Here is a 23,492-nt window from a genome sequence, read left to right on the forward strand (position 1 = left end):
TGTGTAGCATACTGAGTAAACACTCGTGACTTGTCTGTTTTTCAAGCTCATTTTAAGGCATAGCCCAAAATTGAAGTATATCCAAAGCTCAACTGAATTACACCATAGAAAACAGTGGGCATAATGACATCTAACCTTCCTTAGAGCCCATAGTTAGATGGATGAAGGGAAAACATAAATATCAGCTCCTTCCAAAACTTAAATGATAGGCTTTCAGTTCTCACTATTTCTTTCCTATAGTGTGGCTCATTTGAGCTTGGGATATGCTTTTAATTTTGGGCTCACGCTCTAAAATAAGCTGGAGAATGGTGGACAGTGTAGATAAGACCCATACATTATAGTGGGCCTCACAGAGTTTACTTAGTTACTAAGTAGGCAAGCTGGACTAATTCAGCCTTGAGAGAATCTGATATCATTGAATCTAGTTGACTCAACCGAGTCTAGAGTTAGATGATTGAGTTTAATTTCCATGGTCGGGCCACGATACCAACGGTGTGAATTGTCAAACGGTTGGGCCCTACTTTGAGAAAATGAGAAAGCAAGTATACAATGGATGTCCTCGATCGGGCGAATCGTTTGGGTAACGTGTATGTATGGGAAACCATATGAGACAGTGAAATATATTCAACGGTCCATGTAATTTGGTTGACTATTGAGATGACAACTGACTACTACCTTCCATGTGCATCACATAATTAAAGAAGGGATCATCTTCTTTTTTTATTACTATTCTACGTTTCACATGAAAACCAGTCTTCTGTTTTCACTTGCCATTTGCTGCTATTCCATTTACTCTGCCCCAATATGTTATTGAAAGGAAGGTTGGGCATGCACCTTTCCAGAGAAAAACTCACTGGCAGATTGTGATGGATGATACGCAGGCATTTATAAACTACCCAGATATTGCGTACACACTTCAATCAAATTAAACCGTCCAATTTATGAAGATGTATTATGAACTAAAAATCCAATAATCTTATTTCAACAAACAAGTGTCAATGAATCAGAGGTCAGGATTGTACAACCAATCTTTTTTACTTTTTTTTTTGGAGAATAATCTAGCAACAGTGAGTATGACCTAGGATGGACGTGATGAGGTCGATCACCGTCTTCCTCAGGGTTAACTACTCCTAATCCATGGAGCTTTTCTGAACTCCTCACAGAGATTTCTCAAAACCATGAGAGATGAAAATAAAAATAATTTCTAATAATTCAAAATAAATTGATTAATAATAATAATAATAAATGAAATTACAAACCTTTAAATAGTGAACTCTAACCTAAGACGAAGTTTCAAACTCAAACTCCCTAAAAACGTGACTTACTATAAATAATAAACTTATTATTTATAGATGATCATGATTCCTACTAGACTTCATGATTTTTGGCCAAAAATAGTGTTTAATTTGGCCTAACCACATTATTCTTCTAATTTTTCTCAGCCTTTTTCATGTTGGGCACGAATTCTAAACTCAAAAGGATTAAAAGTTATGATTGAATTAAAACTTACTATTTATACTAAAAACGAAAATAAAATGGGCTTATGAAATCTCGCAATCCAGTGTGAGCAACCTGGCGTAGTGGGTTGGTTGGCCAAAGTTGCTTCTCCTACCCCAAAATCATATATGAGATGTGGAAAAACTTATCCCGGTTTGCGAGATATGATTGTTTTAAGGTTCTGACTATCCTGATCACTTCCACCTCCAATCGGGCCTTTTCTAGTCCATCTTGGCCATGAAAGTGTGCGCCACCCGCTCTACATCAGAGTACCCCCATTTAGCTGTTTGATATGAGTTAATGCATGCCTGGTGTACAAACTTTTTTCTTTTAACTAACTGCGTATCAAGCATCATATGCAACTGGAGTATGACATAATTCACATTCCATTTATTATTATGAAATGATGGTCAGACAAGAGAACCCAACTTCTCAATTTCGTGAAAGATATGATATGATTCTCTCTTCATCTCTATCTTTACATTAAAAACCAACCAATCCCATATGAGAAGAGCCTTTATCTTACTCCAACCAATCCCATATGAGAAGAGCCTTTTATCTCACTCTTTCTCCTATTTCTTTATTTAACAAAAACCAAGTAGATCAAAACATGTAAATAATATAAGTGAAATTGGAAAACAAAGGGCAGAATAGAGTAAATTCAGAGAAGCATGCGTAGATGGGCTTCCGTTTTTTATTCACCAGTCATTCTCTAGAGAGCTCAAGGCCTTTCTCTTTTCATGCATCCACTTTCAATCCAACATCATTCATCCATCTCTCTCTCTCTCTCTCTCTCTCTCTCTCTCTCTCTCTCTCTCTCTCTCTCTCTCTCTCTCTCTCTCTCTTTTCTTTGTTTTACAAAAACCGAAGTAAACCACACCATGTCATGGATGTCAGTGAAATAGGAAATCATAGAGTAAAATAGGAAGCAAATTCAGATAAGTTTGCCAAGACAAGCTTCCTTTTCTAATCACTAGTCACTCTCTATACAACCTTTCTCTTTTCTTCCACCCTCTATAAATCCAGCATCATTCCTCTATTTTTAATCACTATTAATTCTCTGTGAGGAGTCTCTTTTCTTTCACCCTCTATAAATCCAGGATCATTCATCTCCTCTCTCTCTCTCTCTCTCTCTCTCTCTCTCTCTCTCTCTCTCTCTCTCTCTCTCTCTCTCAGAAAAAGAGATTTCAAGACATTGATAAAAAGACATGGTGGGATGTTGTTCTTTTATTCTAGAATTCCCTTTGGCTTATGTTGGATATTGGTACCAATTCTTTGTTATTGCTTGGTTGTAGGAAGAAGGGAATGAATCAGAGAGATGGGAGGGGTATGTTGACTGGAGGAATAGGCCAGCCTTGAAACGTCACCATGGCGGCATGCTTGCAGCTTCATTTGTCTTGGGTATTCTCATTTTCCTTACCTTGAGACAGCATAAAAGATTAAATTCCATACATTTTTTTGAATACAGTATTGCCTTCATCCTGCCACTTGTTTGTGATTAAATTATTTCTTTTTTGTTTGATCGAATTATCAAAACATATGAAGATAATAAAAACATTCCATTGTGATTCTAATCTAAGAACCCTTTTGATTTGTTTTCTAACTAATAAATTCGTTAGTTCTACATTGATTCCTGAGTAAGTGATTCAGTGCCTTTAGCGGCGGCACATTTTCTGTAAGGTGAGTTTTGTTTTTAAGGAGAAAAAAGCTCTCTAGCCAATTAAGTCATCTCTAACTGTCATCCAAAGTAAAAACATGCTTCTTCTTCTTCTTTTCCACATTCACACAACACAACCCTTTTGATTTGTTTTGTAACTGATAAATGCTGTAGTTCCACATTGATTCCCAACAAGTGACTGGGTGCCTGTACGGGTATGACTTTTACTTGAATAGATGGCTCCCCCCACCCAAGTCGTCTCTAAGTGTCGACTCCAAAGTAAGAAATAGTTTTGATTTTCAAATTCACCAAGCTCCAGTTTACATAATTCAGATCTTCTTTCCTCTCAAACTACAAATAATCCAATTCCTTTCCTGTTTTTGGTTATCCAAACAAAGAGACCCATTTCCCCTTTTCCCACTTTTGGTCTCTTCTCACAACTCAAATCTGTCAGTACCTACAAATGTCATACTTGTTTGATCCAATCCATCCGTTAGTTGGCCTCCTTTGTTTTTTTTTTTTGCTTTTTTTTTTTTTTTTTTTTCAGCATAAATGGAAAATCATAAGCGATACCTTTCAGCCATACTGTGGCAATCAAAACTGATCCATGATTGTCCACAAAAAATAGACACGGATTGGGCACCACCCCTTGACCCTAGCTAGGAACGAGAGGGGCTCTGAGGGGCAACTGTGATGTGTGGGTTTTATCCACACTGTACAAGCCCGGAAATGAGGCAAATCCAAGGCTCAAGTGGACCACAGAATGGTGATTATACAGCTAATGTTGAAAGATTGAGGACCACAGAAGTTTTGGATGAAGCTGATATTTATGTTTTCCCTTCATCCAGGTCTATGTGACCTTATGAACAGATTGGATGGTAATTAACCTTGACGGTGGGCCCTAGGAAGGTTTCAACAATGGGTGCCATTATCAGCGCTGCTTCCTGTGGTGTGGTCCACTTCACTTGTTATCTGAAGGTTTTGACTGGACACAAGTTTAAAGAATTTTGACCGTCCAAATGGATCAATTGGCATGTTCCTATGTCCCAATGCAACTAGGGCTACTGAGTTGCAAGTTCCCATAGAGCACCCTCATCTCTCTCTCTCTCTCTCTCTCTCTCTCTCTCTCTCTCTCTCTCTCTCTCTCTCTCTCTCTCTCTCTCTCTCTCTCTCTCTCTCATGCTTGCATCCAGTCGGTTGATTATAAGTTAGCTTCCACCAAGCACATAACTTTCAACATGTCATGTGTGTGCAACATCTATAGCCACTGATAAATTACAAAATACAAATGTGGTCCACTTGATGAGTGGATATGGGGTAGATTTTTGCACAAGGCGGTCCTCATGGTGAGGCCAACCTATTGGACAGGGTGGACGCTACACACACATGATAGGTTGGAAGTTATCCACTGGGTGAACTGCAACTTATTGCCCAACCAGCTGGATGTGAACATTTCTCTCACACAACAAAGTAATCTTTATGTATATGGGATGATTTTTCATCAGCCTAGTTTTTCAATTAAATTTGTATCGAAATACAGTACAATCCCAAAATTATGATGATACCATCATCTAAATCACATGATGATCACACCAAGAAATTGAAAAGAAGAACGAATTTTCCATAGGAGTTTCACTTAATATGAAAGAAAAAATTATTCTAAAAAGTAACTTTGCTGCATAATTAGAATCTACCAAGATTAGCAAGAGTAATATAATAACAAGCATTCTGATTGTCGGTGCAGTTGTGGAGGTGTTGGAGAATCTGGCATTCTTGGCCAACGCAAGCAATTTAGTTCTATATTTGGCGGATTTTATGCACTTTTCACCAGCAAGATCAGCCAATACAGTCACCAATTTTATGGGGACAGCTTTCCTACTTGCACTTCTTGGAGGTTTCCTCTCTGATGCTTTCTTGAGCACCTATTACATCTACCTGATAAGTGCAGTTATAGAGTTCTTGGTACGTATATCATGCAAACTTATCTTTCTAAAAAGATATCCCTTAAATGCCTTTCCATTATTTTGTTTCACTTTCTATTTTCTTTATTATTAACCCATTAATCTGTTACCACTTAAAACTCTTTTATTCTTAGAAAATATAGTTTTGAGTATACATACATAGGTACACACATTGCTAACTTTAAGTTAGCAATGTCCCCAGATCTTTTAAATGGCACATGGGGTAAACCTCATCGATCTGAACTGTCCATTCATTCATATAACTAAGAGAAGCCATGGTGTAAAAATTGTGTCAATTGAATGAACTTAAGTGTCCGATCATTGTCGTGATAAACAGATGGCCAAGATTAAACGAGAAACAAAATACCCCAAATCATCATCATGAAACAATTAATACATAGATCCCACTTTGATTACTTGTTATTCCAAATTAGCACTTTGGCTTGATGATTAAAACCATAAGAGATCTATGAAATTGCCCCCATTCGAAGGGTTAGGAATATCCAATTGGTATGATTTTTGCACCATGACTTGCTCCCATTGGTACTATTGAATAATGAACCATCCCAATCATTGATTGGATTCCCAACGTGCCATTCAATCCATTGATATGGGAATTTCTTCCCCTAGATGATGGTACATGTCAAAATCAGGCTATTATGAAACTCAGGCGGGCTCAAGTGAAAATCAATGGTGGCAGTACAATCTTCTCAACTGTTGCTATTGCTGTGGCCCATTTGACTTTTATATATAACATATAAAACATCCACACGTAGTCATATTTACAAATATAAAACATACGTACATGCGAAATCCAAGCTTTCCATTAAGTTGAAAATTCTCTTTAGCTGGGCTACAGCGTACAAAGAACGGGCGTAATGCGTCCTACCCCCGCCAGTCTCCAGCTGGGAACGGGCAAGATCTTTGAGTGGCAACCTTGATGTATGGGTCTTATCCATACTGTCCATCCATTTTTATGTATTATTTTAGGATATAAATCCAAAAACGAGGTAGATCCAATGCTCAATTGGACCACACTAAAGGAAGCAGCAGTGATAATGATTCTCACCATTGAAACTTTTCTAGGGTCCATCGTGATGTTTATTTTCCATCCAACCTATTCATAAAGTCACGTACACCTGGACAAAGAGAAAACACAAATATTAACTCTATCCAAAACTTTTGTGGCCCTCAAGAAGTTTTCAATGGTAAGAGTTTAATTCTCGCTGTGTGGTCCACCAGTGTCTAATTACTGAAATGATACGGAAAAATGGATGAACAGTGTGGATAAAACCATAAATCACGGTGGCCACTCGGAGCCCCTGGCCGTTCCAAGCTGGAGACCGGCGGGGGTTTAGGACGCAATCCGCGTCCATAAATGCTTTGGGCTACCTGAAGCGTGAAATGTCTGACTTTATCTCAGAAAATTTAAAGCTCATATCTCACAAATGCTCCTGCATGTGGATGTGTACGGCTCCTAATGCCGTGTGGAATTAGCAAACTTATTCAAATAGCATGTGAACTTAACTTGTATGGACGATAACAAGCGGATCAAGTGATTACAGCCGTGGACTGGAGGACTTTTTTACTATAGCATGCTGACCACCGTTCATATATTTTTCTTTTTCTCACGCACAGTTTCAGTTCCCTAATCGCTTGTTTGTTTTTCAAAATTCACGTAAATGAGTTGTAAATAAGCAATAACTACTTTTTACCTGGTTTGAAAAAAGAAGAATTTCGGATGTAATTTGGCCTCGAAAACCGTAGCGCCAAGGCGTTGTTATCGGTTGGAAATTATGATGATAACATTTGTGGGGCCCATCGTTATGCGTGTGTTTGATATACTCCCTTCATAGGTATCACTTGTCCATTTCAGGCCGTAATCCAAAAAATGAAGCACATACGAGACTCGAGTGAGCCGCACCTAACAAAATAGGAGGAATTTAACACCATCCGTACATGTGTGCCACGTAGGGGAATTTAGTTTTTGACAGACTCTTTGACACGTAGAGTGGGTAGTGTTGGTATCAAAATCTCTTTTGGGTATGGAAGTAACTAAAAGTAAAAATGAAACACATAATGGAGAATGAAATTTTCAAACAAATGTAAAGAACACAAGATTAAAGGTGAAAATTTCTCTTAGGGAAAAAATTCATGACGCGTAGTGACAATCAATCCACAATAATCGAAAAAAATAATCAAGAAATGAAATATATAGCTTTCCACTCAAAATCCTTAAGTATTCAAGCTAGGCCCCAAAACCCTTAAAACTCCATTATACAAACCTTAATTATAATTAAGAAGGAATTTATACACCCTTGTATAAGATTAGGAAATAAAACCTACACTTATGCCTCCATCGGTCGCACCAGTAGAAACTGACTTATACACATCAGTTGAACCAAAAATATACAAAAGTGAATAACGTACATTTGAGACTTCACCCTCTAATTCGGTCTAATCGAAAGGGATACTGGTCGAACCAAGACAAGGCTTTTCTGCATTAGGATTAAAGGCACTCGATTAACAACTTCCATTGTAACTTTTAATCCTTCAGCTCCATTGTTTCAAGCTGCTACCACCATCTCTAATTATCTTCAAAGTAACGCTATCATCATTTTGTGCACACTCCGTCTTCTTTTTTCTTTGCCAAGTCCACAGAAGTTGAGCAAAACTTGAACTTTTCTGCAAAAACAACCTTTGTAAGCATGTCTGTTGAATTCTTGCTAATGATAATCTTCTCAAGAGTGGCATCTCCTTCCTCTAACATCTCTTGGACAAAGTTATTACAAACATCAATGTGTTTAATTTAGGAGTGATACACCGAGCTCTTCGCCAAATTGATTGAGTTCTCGTTATCATATGTACATGCATGGCTTCCTACTGAAGCCTCCACTCATTCATCATCTCTTACAACCAAATAGCTTCTTTGAATGCTTTTATCACTGCCATGTATTCAGCTTCAGTTGTGAAAAGTGCAACCATAGACTAAAGCTTCAACATTCAAGTAATAACTCCACCTGCTAATACAAACAAGTAACCAAAAGTCGACCTTATATTATCCACATTCCCTACATAATCCACATCCACATAACCTACAAGTTTTTTCTCAAATTTTTTGAAAGTCAAAACATACTCGTATATACTTCTTATGTACTTAAGTAACCATTTCACTGCTTCTCAATGTTGCTTACCGGATTTTGACATATATCATCTTACGACACCAACCGCATATTATTGTACATTATTTCTAATCATTCTTAAAATAGCCAATTAGGGATAACACGTATCGTTGCACAAAGAGGATATAGCATGCGGGAAGATCTTTGAAAATATTTGGAGTACTTTTTACAAAGCACAGCTAGCACTGAGCTAGATAATACACGTCATCTGGTGAGGGGCCCCGGACGAGAAGTTCAAGAGATAGAAAGCAGTCGAGAGAAGAGGAATGGTTAAAATAATACGAATAGGTATAAAGATCTGGAATACTAACATGGCAACGATTCAACTATTGTAAAGTTGAAATAAAGAACTGAAAATGATGCAGAGTAACGACCTAGCAGGAAAGCTTATAAATAGAAAAGAAAATCAACAAAACAAATTGTCTCATACTAACCAAACAAACCAAATCAATTAATCTTTTCTTATCCTAGCTTTAGTTATAACTTAGGAGTAACAGTAATCTTTAGTTGTAATCCGAGTCTACGCTCTCACGCTAGACTAGTTTCGTTTTAATACAAATATTTTTTCATTCAAAAAGGCTCATAATAGTCCTGCCTTGGAATTAATTGCAAGTATTCCTTTTATTGTGGCATTGTTTATGATTGCTTGGTATACCAAAAGTCCTTTCATACAGAAGGCAAAGTGCATCCCATCTTCAGAGAAAGAACTCCACCCTCCAATAGTCGCTTGATCGTCTTGTAACAATTTTATGCGAGTGACTGAATAGGTGATTGATCTTCTCAGGTCCCGATTATATATGATCGCATTCGACGTATCTGCCTATCTTGGCGCTTGAGGTCAAAGTTGTTTGGTTTGAATCGAGCCGCATAATCGATTCTGGCATGCTCTCATACACCACATATGACCAAAAAACAAACCGAAAGCAAACACATGTAAAATATCTGGTCTATTATAGACCATAGTATATATAAGACTATCAATCACGCTCGAGTAAGACACACAAGATATATAACGCTTTTCTTCATCTGACGTGGGACATAACTCTAAAGAAAGCTAAAAATGAGTAGCATGGGAAGTGTTTACCTATTTTGCCTTTTTTGTCCAAACTTGACTTAGACCTTTTCAAAATATTCTTCACAAGATAACCATAGCCTACTCCTTTCCCTATCTTTATGTATATCAGTGCCGAGAATCTTCTTTGCAACCCCCAGATCTTTCACCTTAAATGTCTTAGATAAATAAGCCTTTAATATGTTGATTTCAGACATGCTATGACTAACGATAAGTATATCATCAATATACAACATAAGAATAACGAATTCCTTATCACTTAGTGTTCTAAAATAGATACAATAATTGAATTCACTTCCGATAAACTGCTAACTCAAAATGAAATAATCAAATTTCTTGTGCCACTGCCTAAGCAACCATTTCAGGCTGTACAACGATCTCTTTAACATGTAAATTGAATTATCCTTTTTTTATACCTCGAATCCTTCAAGTTGCTTCAAGGCAATACAAATATGATAAATACTTTCTTTACTAATAGCGCAAATATCTCACTAAAGTCGATACTCTACTTCTGAGCATAACTCTTTATTACTAATCTAGCCTTGTACAAATCTAGTTTCTTTCAGTAAATCTACTTGCAATCAATCGCTTTCCGCCCAATAGGTAGTTCTACCAACTCCCACGTTTCATTTTTGTATAAAGAGTCTATTTCATCAAATATTACTATCATTTACTTTTCTTTATCTCTGTCTTCTTGTGCTTCTTGAAAAGTAAACGGATCTCACTCGTCTATAACAAGAGCAAATGCAACATTCGAGTTATCAATGTATCTCAAATGTAACATGCGATCCCTCTGTGGATTTCTCCTAACAGGTGGCTGCTCTACCTTTTTATATACTTATACCTACAGCCCAGGATCTTCAAGTGTTTAACCCTTGTCTGTTTTAACATCAATAACTGATTTTTTTTCATTTCCTTATATGCATTCTTCTGCAAGAATGAACCTATATGAAACTTGACATCCCAACTAAATATGATTTTTCGTGAAATCCAGTCATACATTTTATAACCTTTCACCCCATCACCATAACTGACAAAAGTACACTTCTTAACTCTTTGGTCTATCTTATCTTTCTCAACCGACGATACATAAGAGTAAGTATGACAACAAATATTTACAGCCCCTAGTAATCAACTATCTGACTACTCTATACTTCTTATAGAATTTTATAATCAACAACTGTAGAGGGAAATCGATTTACTAAATAGCAAGCCGGAGAGACGGCATCAGGCTATAACTCCATGCCCAACCTAGAATTACTCAACATGCTTTGGGGCCTTTCCAAAAGAGTCGGATTCATACGTTCAGCCACGTCATTCTGTTGTGGTGTATGCCTCACCATGTTGTTCCTCACTATCTCATCACTTTTACAGTATTAGTTAAATTCCCTTGAAGTAAATTTATCATCATTATCTGTCATCATAATTTTCACTTTTCACTTTGTCTAATTTTGAACAATTGCTTTTTAGGTCTTGAAAGTAAAGAAAACATTGGATCTACACTTCAAAAAGTAAATCCAAGCATTTCTAAAGAAATCATCAATGAATGTAATAAAGAAAGATGAAACTCTTCCAGAAACAACAGGCGACGACCACCACACATCCGAATGCACATAATACAACTGACCTTTACTATCATGCTTTTTGATTTTAAAGCATAACCTCGATTGTTTCCCATAGATCTAATGTTCACATATATTTAAATTAAAACTTTTAAAATTGTGAATTAAATGACGATAAAAAAGTATCTTCATACATTTCTCGCTCATGTAGCCTAGGCATACATGCTACAAATGTGTCAACATGTATTCTCCTACTGATGTTGTAATTCCACCCAATATAGTATTCCCAATCAACTTGTAAAGATTTTTACTCCTCTATGCTTTTATAAATGTGAGTGCACCTTAGAGCTTCTCTAAACTTCAGGACACCTCTGTAATCGGATAGCTTACACCTAAGTGCATTTAGAGCTCCTAGAGAGGTTAGATTCTTCTTTAAATCCGAAATGTGCATCACATCTATCAGAGTACGCTCCACCCCATCAAACATCTTGATACGAACCGAATCAATTCCAACAATCTTACAAGCATGATTATTACCTATAAGAACCAGCACCATCATACTCTTTATATATGATAAACCCAACTCTAATGAGGACACATATGGTACAATACCCCTGTATCCAAAATCTACTCATGATAGATATAACCGATCTTAGACACTGACTACACATCTACAACCATCTGATCTTTGACAAACTTCGCTGAATTGGCTTACTTCGGCAAATCATCTGATATCTACTTCTTTCAGGTTTTGAGATATTGATAGTCCTTTTTTATATGTCCAACCATCTGGTAATTCTAACACTTCAACTTGCCTTTACATTTCAACTTGAATTTAGATCGTGACTTCCTATTTTCTCACTCATATGGTCTTTTTTGAGAAAATAATGTATCCGTAGAAGTACATTCTCTTCTGCTCTTCTTTATCGATTACTTCGACTAAAGGGCTAAGATAATAGTCTCAAAGTATAAGGTATCTCTACCATAGCAAAGGGTATCAACCAGATACTCGTAAGACTCTGGGAGAGATGTCAACAAAATAAGGGTTTTTTCTTCTTCATCGATCTTCGCCTCCATGTTGCAAACCAGCTTGTTGAAGACGTTAATATGCTCAAAGAGAACCGGTCCTTCTACCATCTTAGGAGTATAGAACTGTCTCTTCAAATATAGACAATTGATGAGTGACTTCATTATATAGATGCTCTCCAACTTCATCCATAAGCCTGCATTAGTTGTCTGATTAATGACATTATAAAGGACTTCATCAGCCAAGAACAATTGGATTATGTTAATTGCCCTTTGATCAGGTTCATCGCAATCCTCTTTCTTCATAGATTCTAAAAGTCCACTTTCCCAAGGAATGCATGCTAGAGCCTTTGCTGAATTAAGGAGGCTTTCTTCATAGATTCTGGAATATCCACTTTTCCAAGGAGTTCATATTAAAATCCTTGCTAAACTAGGAGGGCTTTTTTCATAGATTCCAGAAGATCCGTTTTCCCAAATAGTGCATGTTAAAGCTCTTGTTAAACTAAGAGGGCTTTCATCTTCAACCTCCATAATTCAAAATTATTTTTACCTATGAACTTCTTTGTCTCAAATTTCACATTCGATCCCCAAGATGCCATGTCTTCTTATTCAAACTAATACTCTAATGTACGCTCTGATACTACTTGTTGGAATCAAAATCTCTGATGTCATTTGTTGGGCATGGAAACAACCTCAGATAGAATCAAATAAAAAATAGAGAACGAAAAATTCAAGCAAACACACGAGATTTAACATGGAAAACCCTTACGAAAAAAAACTACAGCACAAAGTGATGATCAATCCACTATAATCAAAAGAAGATTACACAAGATGGAACAACTTACAGTAGAAACCCTAACTTTTTCCTCAAAACCCTTGAGTATTCATGCTAGGCTACAAAACCCTCAAAACTCCGTTATATAAACTGTAATCGAAATCAGGATGGTATTTATACACTCTCATACAAGATTAGAAAATAAAACTACACTTACTCGTGTTGTTGTTCGGACTGATGGGATCTTTGATCAAACCGGCAAAAACCAACCACACACATCGGTTGAATCGAAAACGTACAAAAGTAGATAATGTGTATCTGAGACTTTACCCTTTAATTTGATCTAACTGAAAGGGCACTGGTAAAATTGAGACAGGGCTTCTCTGCACTAGGATTAAAAGCACTTGATTAACAAACGGGATGTACAACCGTGTTCAATATTTGGTAGTTGGGCAAACTTACATACTCAAATCAACGAATACATACAGTATGTCGGCTATTTATCTTTTTGAATTTACCCTACCTATTCTTTCTTTTTTTAAGAGTAAAACGGTGGTCCACCAAATGGGCCTCGTGGATCGTTGAGGGTCCACCATGATAGGCCATGGATATGAATGTAAATCGTTGACCTTTCTATGGTTTTATATGTCAACCATTTACCACCAATAATTTTTTATGTCAGCAAATTGAATGGCTATGATAGCCTGTGGAAACCCATATCTTGCCCATGGCCTATTCAAGGTGGACCTACGTTCGTCCGTGAATTACAAGACCAGGCCTTGTTTAATTGAGATATGTTCTGAATAGGTTTATAATAATAAAATACATTATTATTAGTAGTAGTTGTTGTTGTTGTTGTATTGTAGTAGAGGCTTGCTAATCCACATGCTTGTAGAGCTGTACAAATCCGCACACCTGGCACAGGTATATGAAATATGAGTTTTCCATGAGGTTGGAGATAATTCTTCTATCTTGTTCCTTAAAAAATGGGACAATGTCGCTCTTTAAATTGAGTGTAACTTCTGAAGTTAATATTGATTTTTTTTTTTTAATAACCATTCATTTATTTTGATATTTTGTGGCTTTCCTAAGTATGAAATGGACTGCTTTGTAATGTAGGAAGACTTAACCATTGCATTTCATTTGACAAGAAGCTCAAATCTTACACTTCAAACATTATGACACATGCGCTGACACGTGGATGTACTGTTACCACATGCGGGAAGTGGATGGGCTAGTGTAACACCCACCACCGATGTGGCTGATGTGTTGACGTCACCAAGTTCTGTGGATCCATCATGAGGTATGAGTTATATCCAAACCGTCCGTCCACTTGGTGAGTTCATCGTCAGGCATGAGCCAAAAATAAGACAGATTTAAAAATCAAGTGGACCACACTGCAAAAAGCAGTGGAGGATTGAACGCCTGCCATTGAAAACCCTTTTGGGGTCACAGAAATTTTGGATGAATATGATATTTGTTTTTTTCTCCTCATCCATGTCTGCGTAACCTTATAATTATATTGGATGGAAAGTGAACGTTACAGTGGGTCCTACGGATGTTTTAACGGTAAAAATTAGTCTCCACTGCTATTTGTGGTTTGATCCACTTGATTCTTAGAAATTACTCATTTTTGGGATCAAAATCTAAAATGATCTCTCCAAATGGATAAACGGTGTAGAAATGAGATATACATCATTGTGGGGCATGTAACTTTGATCTCCTTTAAACCGTTGGTACAACTTGGAGCTCGAGGAGCGTCAGCGCTCGTCTTCGCACAACACGTACCCACACCAGCTAATCGGCTTCTCTAGCGTGTAGGGCTTAGCTAGCAAAACTATCATTGTCATGAGTTTTGAAGATTCCACATGCGTGTGCGTGCAATACACAACCACGGGTGGGTCATGCGTCCCAATATGACACTTGCGTGAGACCTGTGCTTTTCAATAGGTTTTTAACATCTTCTCATAAAAATCAAGCCATTTCACACTTCAAGTTGGCCATATCACATTAAAACGAAAATGACTGGAAAAAAAAAAAAAAAAAAAAGAAGAAGAAGAAAAAAACTATTAATTTGCTTTGTACATTATGGCTCATATGAAGAGCGAATTTCTAAATTTTAGACCGAAGATTTAAGCATTATTTCCATGTGGGCCCTTCAATTGGTAAGTTTTATTAATTTTTAAACAAAAAACTAATAAAGAAATTTTGGTAATTCTCTCTTTCAAAAGCACAGGGCAACTTGATGCATTATCACGTGAAATTAAAAATTTTAAGAAATTTTTTCGTAAAATTTTCCATTATTATTATTATTACAACTACGAAGGCTGAGGAGGAGAAGAAAAGTAAAAAACTCACCTTTGGTCTTGCCTTAGCATGGGAAGCATGTTTACGTGGGTACTGTGGATGCTGCCTGCCTTGTGCTCTCCTTTTCAAGTATTTTCAGGTCAAAAGTAGAGAGTTGACTGAACCACCCCACCAGAGAGTATCAACTCTCCCGGGTCAGTATCAACTCCATTAAAATCCCCATATAAAGATAATATATTGCCTTCTTTATGACACGTGTCTAATTTTATGGAGTTATCTTTTTGGAATTGTTACTTGATACTTAAAAACGGCACATGTGGCATGCATGAATCCAAGCTTTCCAATTAATTAATTTTTATTTAACCTGATACAGCAATCACACCTGTCCAATTTAATAATAGGTTGGAGATCCAATCCACCCATCAGAATGGTAGCATTATATTGATGTCTTAGCTCAATAATAATCAGTTTGTAAATTATCGATCAAAGTTTTTCACATGCTGATTAGATCATCTTTTTAGTTTTTGGGTAAACATGTACATGGATGGATTTTATTTATCTTTATTGCATGCTTTCTCAAACAAAGCTCTCTTTTACTATTCTTAATCTTTCTAATTCATAATTATTTATTATCTATTGAGTCGATTGAGTATTCAAGTCAACCTGAGTCCCATGAACATTGAGTCGAGTTTTCATGTTTTTAAATTATGAAATAAAGCTGGTACACTCATGACTCATCCAAGTAGGCCACAGAAGATCTGCTGGCACAGACTGCTATATATGCTAGTATTTTTACTTTTTAACCATCATTTTTCTCATAAGTACATTTAGTCCACCTGATAAATGTACGGACCTTCCATCGCATTAACCATGGACGTGGGCCATACCTCATGAATCTACCTAATCTCGCACGCATGTGAGAAGTTGTCATGCATGATGCATGCCAAGCTCTTAGCATTAACCATGGGTCGGCCTTCGTCATCTTACCAAGCCGCTTAGCATTGACCATGGGCGTACTGACTAAATTCTGTGGGGCCCACCAGGATTTATATATTTTATCCACTCCGTCCATCCATTTTACCAGATAATTTTAGGGCTTGATGAAAAACATGAAGCATGTCCAAAGCTCAAATGGACCACACCACAGGAAAAAGTGTGAATCGAACGTCTACTGTTGAAAATTTCTTGGGGGCCACAGAAGTTTTGGATCAAGCTGATATTTGTGTTTTCCCTTCATTCAATGTCTTTGTGATCTTATAAACAGGTTGGATGACAAATAAACATCACTGTGGGCCCTAGTTAGGTTTCAACGGTGGAAATCATTATTCCCATTGTTTCTTGTGGTGTGGTCCAATTGAGCTTTGGATATCCTTACATTTTGGGGTCAGTCCCTAAAATGATATGGAAAAAGATAAAACACATACATTCACGATGGGCCCAACAGAGTTTACTGAGTACGAAATCGGATTGCCTTGTGATCTAAGATATTCATTTTGATGGCTCATCTTCAATCATTCACATGCCACTCACGTGGAAGATGTATGTAAGCTGAGATTTCCATTGGATCTACTACAAACTTCAAGAACCACAATATACTAATGATTGAGGATGTTCATTGGACAGTCCTGGTGCATGTGTAGAAGGTTTTACTCACCGAGATCAACCTTTTCATGGTATCAGGGATTGATTCTACTCACCATTCAAGCTCGCTCTCCCTCATTAAAGCCACCCATTTGCAATCATCCCACCAACACACAAACTCCAATTCCATGCAAACAAGTTGGGGGTGGGAAGGCTGCAATTTTGTTCACAGGCCTTTATCTGGTAGCCCTGGGCGTCGGAGGCATTAAGGGGTCACTACCAGCTCATGGGGCCCAGCAGTTTGACCATACCACAGCGCTTGGAAGGAAGCAAAGGTCTACATTCTTCAACTATTATGTATTCTGTCTCTCATGTGGGGCACTTATAGCAGTGACATTAGTGGTGTGGATTGAAGATAATAAGGGATGGCAGTGGGGCTTTGGAATCTCTACTGCAGCAATACTCCTCTCTCTTCCTCTCTTCCTTGCTGGCTCTTCTACTTATAGAAACAAAATTCCCGAAGGAAGTCCTCTCACAACCATAGCTAAGGTAAAAAGTTGACTAAGATGGCTGATTATTTTTTTATTTTTCTTTCCTTTTCCTTCTTTTTAATCTACCATTCACATTCTAGTATTGGGGCCCAATGTGGATAGAGCATTGACCAAAAAATCACACTGATGGTGTGATCCTAACCATCCCACGAGTGGACCCTTTTTGTTTTCTTGATCAATGCCAATATGGGATCCACCACCTTGTGGATGTAACTTAGAGATTTGCTAGAATACATCCCGATGTATAACGGTAACATATACACTGAGACTTTAGCCTTTGACTCTGGGCCACCTTCCAACTATCCAAACCGTTTATATGATAAGCTTGGCTTTTTTTATGGTCGATGGGCAGCAAATAGAAGTTCTTAAATTGGATTGTTTCAAACCTTCAGTGAGTTGGCTCTTTTGCATGAAGCAGTCACACTTACGTTTTGTATAATCAAAGGTTTCAAATATTCAATATAAGAGTTACATTGGTTCATTCACCATCCAAGAGGAGGCCATATCACAAAACATTTTTTTTTTTTTTTTGGCGTGGGTCATTGAAACAAACCCTAATCCAACGGCTAGAGTCTGTGTGTCCTATTGCAGTATGTTTAGGATGTTCTAGCAAACCTCTGTACCATCACACACAAAGAATAAGCCAATTGAGTGATCCTAACCATCCCACCAATAGACCTCTGTTGTTGAACAATGCCATAACTTGCATTGACATTACAGAAGGAGGCTATTGATGGGTTGTTGGAATATCCAATCCATGTTATCTTTTGGCCAATGACCGTCGAAGAAGCATCCCATCTGTGGGACTATCACTATCAATGGTCATGACCAATCATCAGACGATCGAATCATTCTTTTTTCCGTTTGAACTAAGCTTAGCTGGTAACATGTCCAGTGTCTGCATACCACAGGTCCTGATTGCTTCAAGTTGCACCATCCAAATTGCACGGGGCCCAAGTAACGCGATCATGAGCATGGGCACAAGCCCAAGCATGCCAACCCAGACCAACAATGAGGAAGAAGATGAGAATGGCAATGATCCAAAGGATCCGCCAAGCAGAGGCCTCAAGTTCCTTAACAGGGCAGCAACAAGAAAGCCTGTTTGGCAAGGACTGAAATGTACCATAGAGGAAGTAGAAGAGGTGAAGGTAGTGATAAGAATCCTCCCCATCTTCGCTTGCACCATAATACTCAACTGCTGCCTTGCCCAGCTCTCCACATTCTCAGTCCAACAAGCAGCCTCCATGAACACCAAGCTCGGCTCCCTCTCAGTCCCACCTGCATCACTCCCCATCTTCCCTGTCGTCTTCATCATGATCCTTGCCCCGCTTTACGACCATGTCATCATCCCGTTCGCAAGAAAAGCCACAAAATCAGAGATGGGCATATCTCATCTACAACGGATTGGTATTGGGCTGGTCCTCTCGATTGTGGCAATGGCAGTAGCGGCTCTGGTGGAGATCAAGCGAAAGCATGTGGTGCACCAATCAGGGTTATTCGACGGCAGCCGTCCACTGCCCATAACATTCTTTTGGGTGGCTTTGCAGTACTTGTTTCTGGGGTCCGCTGACCTTTTCACATTGGCTGGTCTGTTGGAATTCTTCTTCACAGAAGCGCCAGTTAGCATGAGGTCCTTGGCTATGTCGCTGTCATGGGCATCTTTGGCGATGGGATACTATCTCAGCTCTGTTCTCGTCTCAATAGTCAACAGCGCCACCAGCAGATCACCGTGGCTCTCTGGCTCTAACTTGAATCACTACCATCTCGACCATTTCTACTGGTTAATGTGTGTCCTGAGTGCCTTGAATTTCATACACTACCTCTTGTGGGCTACCCGATACAAGTACAGATCTGCAGGGTGCAACATCTAAAACCACGATATATATATCATGTAGCAATTGCCATTCTAGTTTGTATCTAATCCATTGTCAACACCAATTTTGGTTGTGAATGTGTTTCAGATGCATGACACCTTCTGGCAATGAGAAACACCGAGGAGATTACATCCAAAGTGCTTCACTGTGTGATTTCCAGTCCACAGGTCGTGTGGTGCCCACCACAAAGATAAACTGGCCCTATAAGTCTAATCAACTTGATATACAGAAAAATAAGATAGTACAAAACCAGCAAATGCAGACCTGCAGACTATCTGAAACAGTTCTATTCAGAACATAATCAATTACAAAAGCCCCACCGCCATCACAACTTATTCTCTTTGCAATGGCATGAGTCATCTCCATTGCTTTTGGGCAAACTTCAACAGGATCAAGTTTTGCTATTTCTTCCCTGGAAGCCCACTTGCAATAGCTCTTAAGATAGAGCAATGTAGCAGGTGTAGGCTGTGGAGAGAGAATAGAATGAAACCTGCAAAGAGTAGCAGCAAATATCACATTACAATCTACTATAGATAAAAACCCACAGATAATACACTTGAGGGTTCGTTTGCATGCAAGTTTCTAAGTGACTTTCAGCTATTAGTCACTTACAGGGAAGTGACTTCTCACCCCCAGCCCTACAAAAGTTTCCTAGCAGTTTTGCTTGTGGCTTGTAGGTGAATTTCCTCCCAAACACCACCTGTCACTTCCCACTTACAGAACTTACAGGCATCTAAACGATCCCTAAGAAAATTCTGCACTGTATAAGATTGCTGAACCTGTACGATGAATCTTTTGCAACATCAACCACCTTCTCACACCAGTCACAGGAATTCTTCTGCAAAAGAGATGGATACATTATAACAAAATGGAGAATTAAATAGCTTTCTTAAAACTGAATAAACAAGCTGATTAATTGAACTGTGTCAGGCATGCTGTGTGACACAGATCATGCCAAGTCACTAATTCTGTTAAATAATAATAATAATAATAATAATAATAATAACAAATCTGCAGTAGCATAACCTTGTGAGAGCGATAAGCAACACAAAGGGGCACTTTTGTCATTTGTAAATTTGCATTCATACTAAAGAGCATTTTTGTAATCTCGCATTTCATTATGAGAAGAAAATCTCTAACATGACTCTATGAATAGGGTAACCATTTTCCACAAAACACAATTTCTCTCTTTTCTTCAGATTTCAGTCAATCCGAGTTTGTTGAGATGAAAATTTGGGGTTGTTTGGTTTGGTGGTCCAAATCATCTGTAAACTTTTCAGAGTTGTTGGATCCATATTCATGGAGATGTACCATTTTCAGGTAATTGATAATTTCCAAGATCTTCAATTTTTATTTTTATTTTTTGAGATTTGCGCTGCCTTTTGGATTCAAAAACTGAAACAAAATCACAGAGTAGATAGGTTTTATTATAGGAATCCTCTGACAAATTTCTGTGGTTATCTGATTTGTGGTGTTGGAAATCTATCAATTTTTTAAGGTTTTGGACTGTACAGACAAAATGCAGAGCTGAACAGACAGCATTGAGTAGCAAGATGGGCAAATTTATGTGTTGATGACCCAACGAAAACATGAGACTAGAGATCAAGGATTTGTTTGGGAAGCTCGATCGTGATGGCTGCCATGTTGTGATCCCATGACCAATGGGCCAAAGTTGCTGTTTACAGCCATAAAATTAAAAGGTTCAGTTATGAATTGGTGTACAAATATAATAAACAAGAATCTGAAGTGCAACTTTCAGCTTTAGGCTAGTCGGTAGCTAAAGTGGCATGTCCATGGGTGGTTCCACCAACTCCTTTCCCAACTTCCCCTATTCCCCACGAGTGGGCTACCAATACCCAAACATCAACACCATAACATGAAATTAATATCATTTCATAACTAATAGACTAACCATCCCATTATACCAGCTTGCTACAAAAAAATTGTTGTCTAAAGAACAATGACATGACCTATGAATTTTCATTGACAACCTTCTGAGAAGCTAGCAGTTAATAACGAAGGCACAACATGTCATCAGCAATAAGTATACTACTGTTGATACCACCATTAGAATAAGATAGGGTGGTGATGGGAATCAATCATTACAACATAAAACAATAAGTCGTTCAATACACATGCCCTAATTCATTCAATTGAGCTTTTGCAAAGCCAACATGTGTACAAGACATATCTATACACCGCACTTGTGCCAACAGAGGAGACAGGTGAAATATCCAACCTTCCATGTCGTCGTTAACCTGAAAATCAAGCTAGTGCACTCAGTAGGTGGGCGACGATAGTAAAAACAGGCAGACGGCTTAGAAAATTTTAACCAAGTTTTTCATAGCTGTGCAATTGTTTCTTAAAATATGGGCCACCTATCTAGTATTTGTTTCTTTGAACCAAGGAGTGCCTGTCTAGTGGACTGACCTGATTCTTGGGTCAGGTCAACCATATAGCAGTATCCCTCTTATGGATGATATGATACCTATGCCCATACTGGCAAATGTGTGATGTGTACATAAGCTGCTCTTACACAGGCATGTTCACTTCACAAAACTCCATTAAGCATATTCCTTCATAAGGCTACTAGAAGAAATCCTTCTAACAATTAGTTCTTTGCTTTAGTTCTTTGCATTGCAACAGAAAAATGAAATGATGGGCAATATGATACAACAATACCCTGGTTATGGTTGGACATGTTGACAAACGAACAAGCCAAATCAATTCACATAGAAACACATCCATTTTAAGCGTACATGATAATTATTGATGCCAAATAGGAGGTCAGGTTCCAAAGATTCAGGCAGTTCAGAAAAATATTTGAAAGCTAATCCACATCCCTATAGCAAAAGCTGCCAGTTTCAACAAAATACATCTCTAGCACATAATAGCCTATGCACCTACAACTTGCCATATTCGCATCAGAACCTTGACACTCTTATTGTGAAGATGGATTCTTGTGATTCCAAATGGCATGGAAAGTCTTCAATGGTCTGCATGCTCATCTTTTTAATACATAAAGAAAAGAACCAAGTGAATTTCACATTGTTTGTAATGGCAAGTTCAACACGATGAAACTACAATGGATTCAATCCTCTCCCAGCAGCAACCATCAAATCGCAATATAATAGAGCATTCTAGTTTGTTGTGCAACAAACAGGTCAAGGTTCACTACCACGAAAGTACACATAGCTGTACAGCAGGAGAATCCAGACAGACCAACTGGTGGGCATGGATGGCCAGCACATGCATATGATTAATGGACTAGTATTTTAAACTGGACCATTGACGGTTCTTTCTTTTTTTTTCTTTTTTTTTTTTTTGGGGGGGGGGGGGGGGGGTGTCCATTTGAAGGCCACCAATTGACAGCTAAGACTCTGTTTGGTGTGTTTTTTCTACCATTGATATCAGGCCCAACCAGATGAATGGTTCAGATTCAACATTACATGTACCATGTAGTTGCAACAAACCAAGATCGTTACATTGCCCAGCAGGTCAGAGTTGACCTCAAATATTATACTCTACAAAAAGGAAATCAGATGACAAACAGAACTATGTCCACTTAACCCTGCCCTTTCCCACACAAACTGTCCAGCAGCCAGACTGCTTTAATTTAGTATAGAGAACACATCCGAACAAAAACTATATTATAAATACTCCATGGCAGTTGAGGGAAGAAATACTTCCCAAGAAAGCAAAAAAGCACTGATAGATGCATAAACTTTCACATGTAATAACAATTTAAACTTACCAAGACAGGAAAGTATCAAGCTTTATTGGAATGGAATGGGAACACCTTGCTTCTTGTTCACAATTGACATTGCCAAATACCGGGTACCCATGCCTATAGGCGACTTTTCCTCAGGTCCCTCCCAAAATGGGGCTTCACCATCTCCAACCAGTCGCCAATAGCCTGTCCTCAGAGATTCGGCTTGCTCATCTGTGCAATTTTGCAGCAGTGCCTCAACACGGAAGTTTATTCCAAGGGAGCCAAGGAATTGGGATTGAGTTATTGGGCCATGAACGGCCACATTTTCTGTAAAATGATACATTTAATCAATACGGCTCTATGAATCAAAATCTTTAAGAAATTTGATACATTGAACTTTTGGCTACTTCTACAATGGATGGAAACCTGAAACTTCTTCTGCAGAATGCCTGATAGAAGCAAAGTCAACATAGGCACTGAGATCGGCTGACCCAGGATCATCTAGTATATTCACGAATTTATGCTTCCGAATAGCCTGCATGCAAGGTAAAAGAAAACCATCAAACATAAAGCATAAACCGTAGCAAGTTTTCAAAAGTTTGCGCGAATAAAACCCGATGTATTGCAGTATGATACATTGGGGCTTTAGCCTCTGAATCTGGGTCATCTTCCAATTATCTAAATAATTTATATGACAATCCTCACTTTCTATGGTGGAATTCAACAAATAAAAGC

The 23,492-nt window shown here is 38.1% G+C and overlaps 2 protein-coding genes across 6 annotated transcripts in view; one reads left to right on the forward strand and one right to left on the reverse strand.

The window, feature by feature from the left end:
- The first annotated feature begins 2,670 nt into the window (after positions 1 to 2,670).
- On the forward strand, positions 2,671 to 19,122 carry LOC131258323 (protein NRT1/ PTR FAMILY 4.6-like). 2 transcript variants are annotated; one of them, XM_058259566.1, is made up of 5 exons: positions 2,671 to 2,708; positions 2,793 to 2,898; positions 4,899 to 5,116; positions 16,720 to 17,169; positions 18,083 to 19,122. In XM_058259566.1, exons 1-5 carry the CDS (start codon positions 2,706 to 2,708, stop codon positions 19,040 to 19,042), a joined length of 1,737 nt encoding a protein of 578 aa, XP_058115549.1. In that variant the 5' UTR covers positions 2,671 to 2,705; the 3' UTR covers positions 19,043 to 19,122. The 2 variants fall into 2 exon arrangements, with proteins under 2 accessions (XP_058115549.1, XP_058115550.1); XM_058259567.1 differs by lacking the exons at positions 2,671 to 2,708; positions 4,899 to 5,116 and having other exon boundaries at positions 2,738 to 2,898.
- Positions 19,123 to 19,241: 119 nt separating this feature from the next.
- The window catches only part of LOC131258324 (uncharacterized), a 60,942-nt gene continuing 56,691 nt past the window's right edge, over positions 19,242 to 23,492 (reverse strand). The window contains exons 9-12 of one of the 4 annotated variants that reach the window (XR_009178061.1): positions 23,184 to 23,292; positions 22,800 to 23,084; positions 19,831 to 19,883; positions 19,242 to 19,535 (exon numbers count right to left, since the gene is read on the reverse strand). Coding sequence is in view for 3 of the 4 variants with exons in the window: in XM_058259571.1 (XP_058115554.1) it covers positions 22,822 to 23,084; positions 23,184 to 23,292 (372 nt within the window). In the remaining variant the exon portion in view is untranslated. The other 3 variants (XM_058259571.1, XM_058259568.1, XM_058259569.1) reach the window with 3 other exon arrangements.

This window comes from Magnolia sinica, chromosome 10 (assembly GCF_029962835.1).
Source record: "Magnolia sinica isolate HGM2019 chromosome 10, MsV1, whole genome shotgun sequence".
In the NCBI taxonomy this organism is placed as follows: domain Eukaryota; kingdom Viridiplantae; phylum Streptophyta; class Magnoliopsida; order Magnoliales; family Magnoliaceae; genus Magnolia; species Magnolia sinica.

Excerpts from the sequence above, each read along its gene's own strand:
- LOC131258323 (XM_058259566.1), top strand. Across the intron at positions 2,899-4,898 it reads TGCAGCTTCATTTGTCTTGG|TTGTGGAGGTGTTGGAGAAT; the intron begins GTATTCTCATTT and ends TTGTCGGTGCAG. Across the intron at positions 17,170-18,082 it reads CTCTCACAACCATAGCTAAG|GTCCTGATTGCTTCAAGTTG; the intron begins GTAAAAAGTTGA and ends TGCATACCACAG.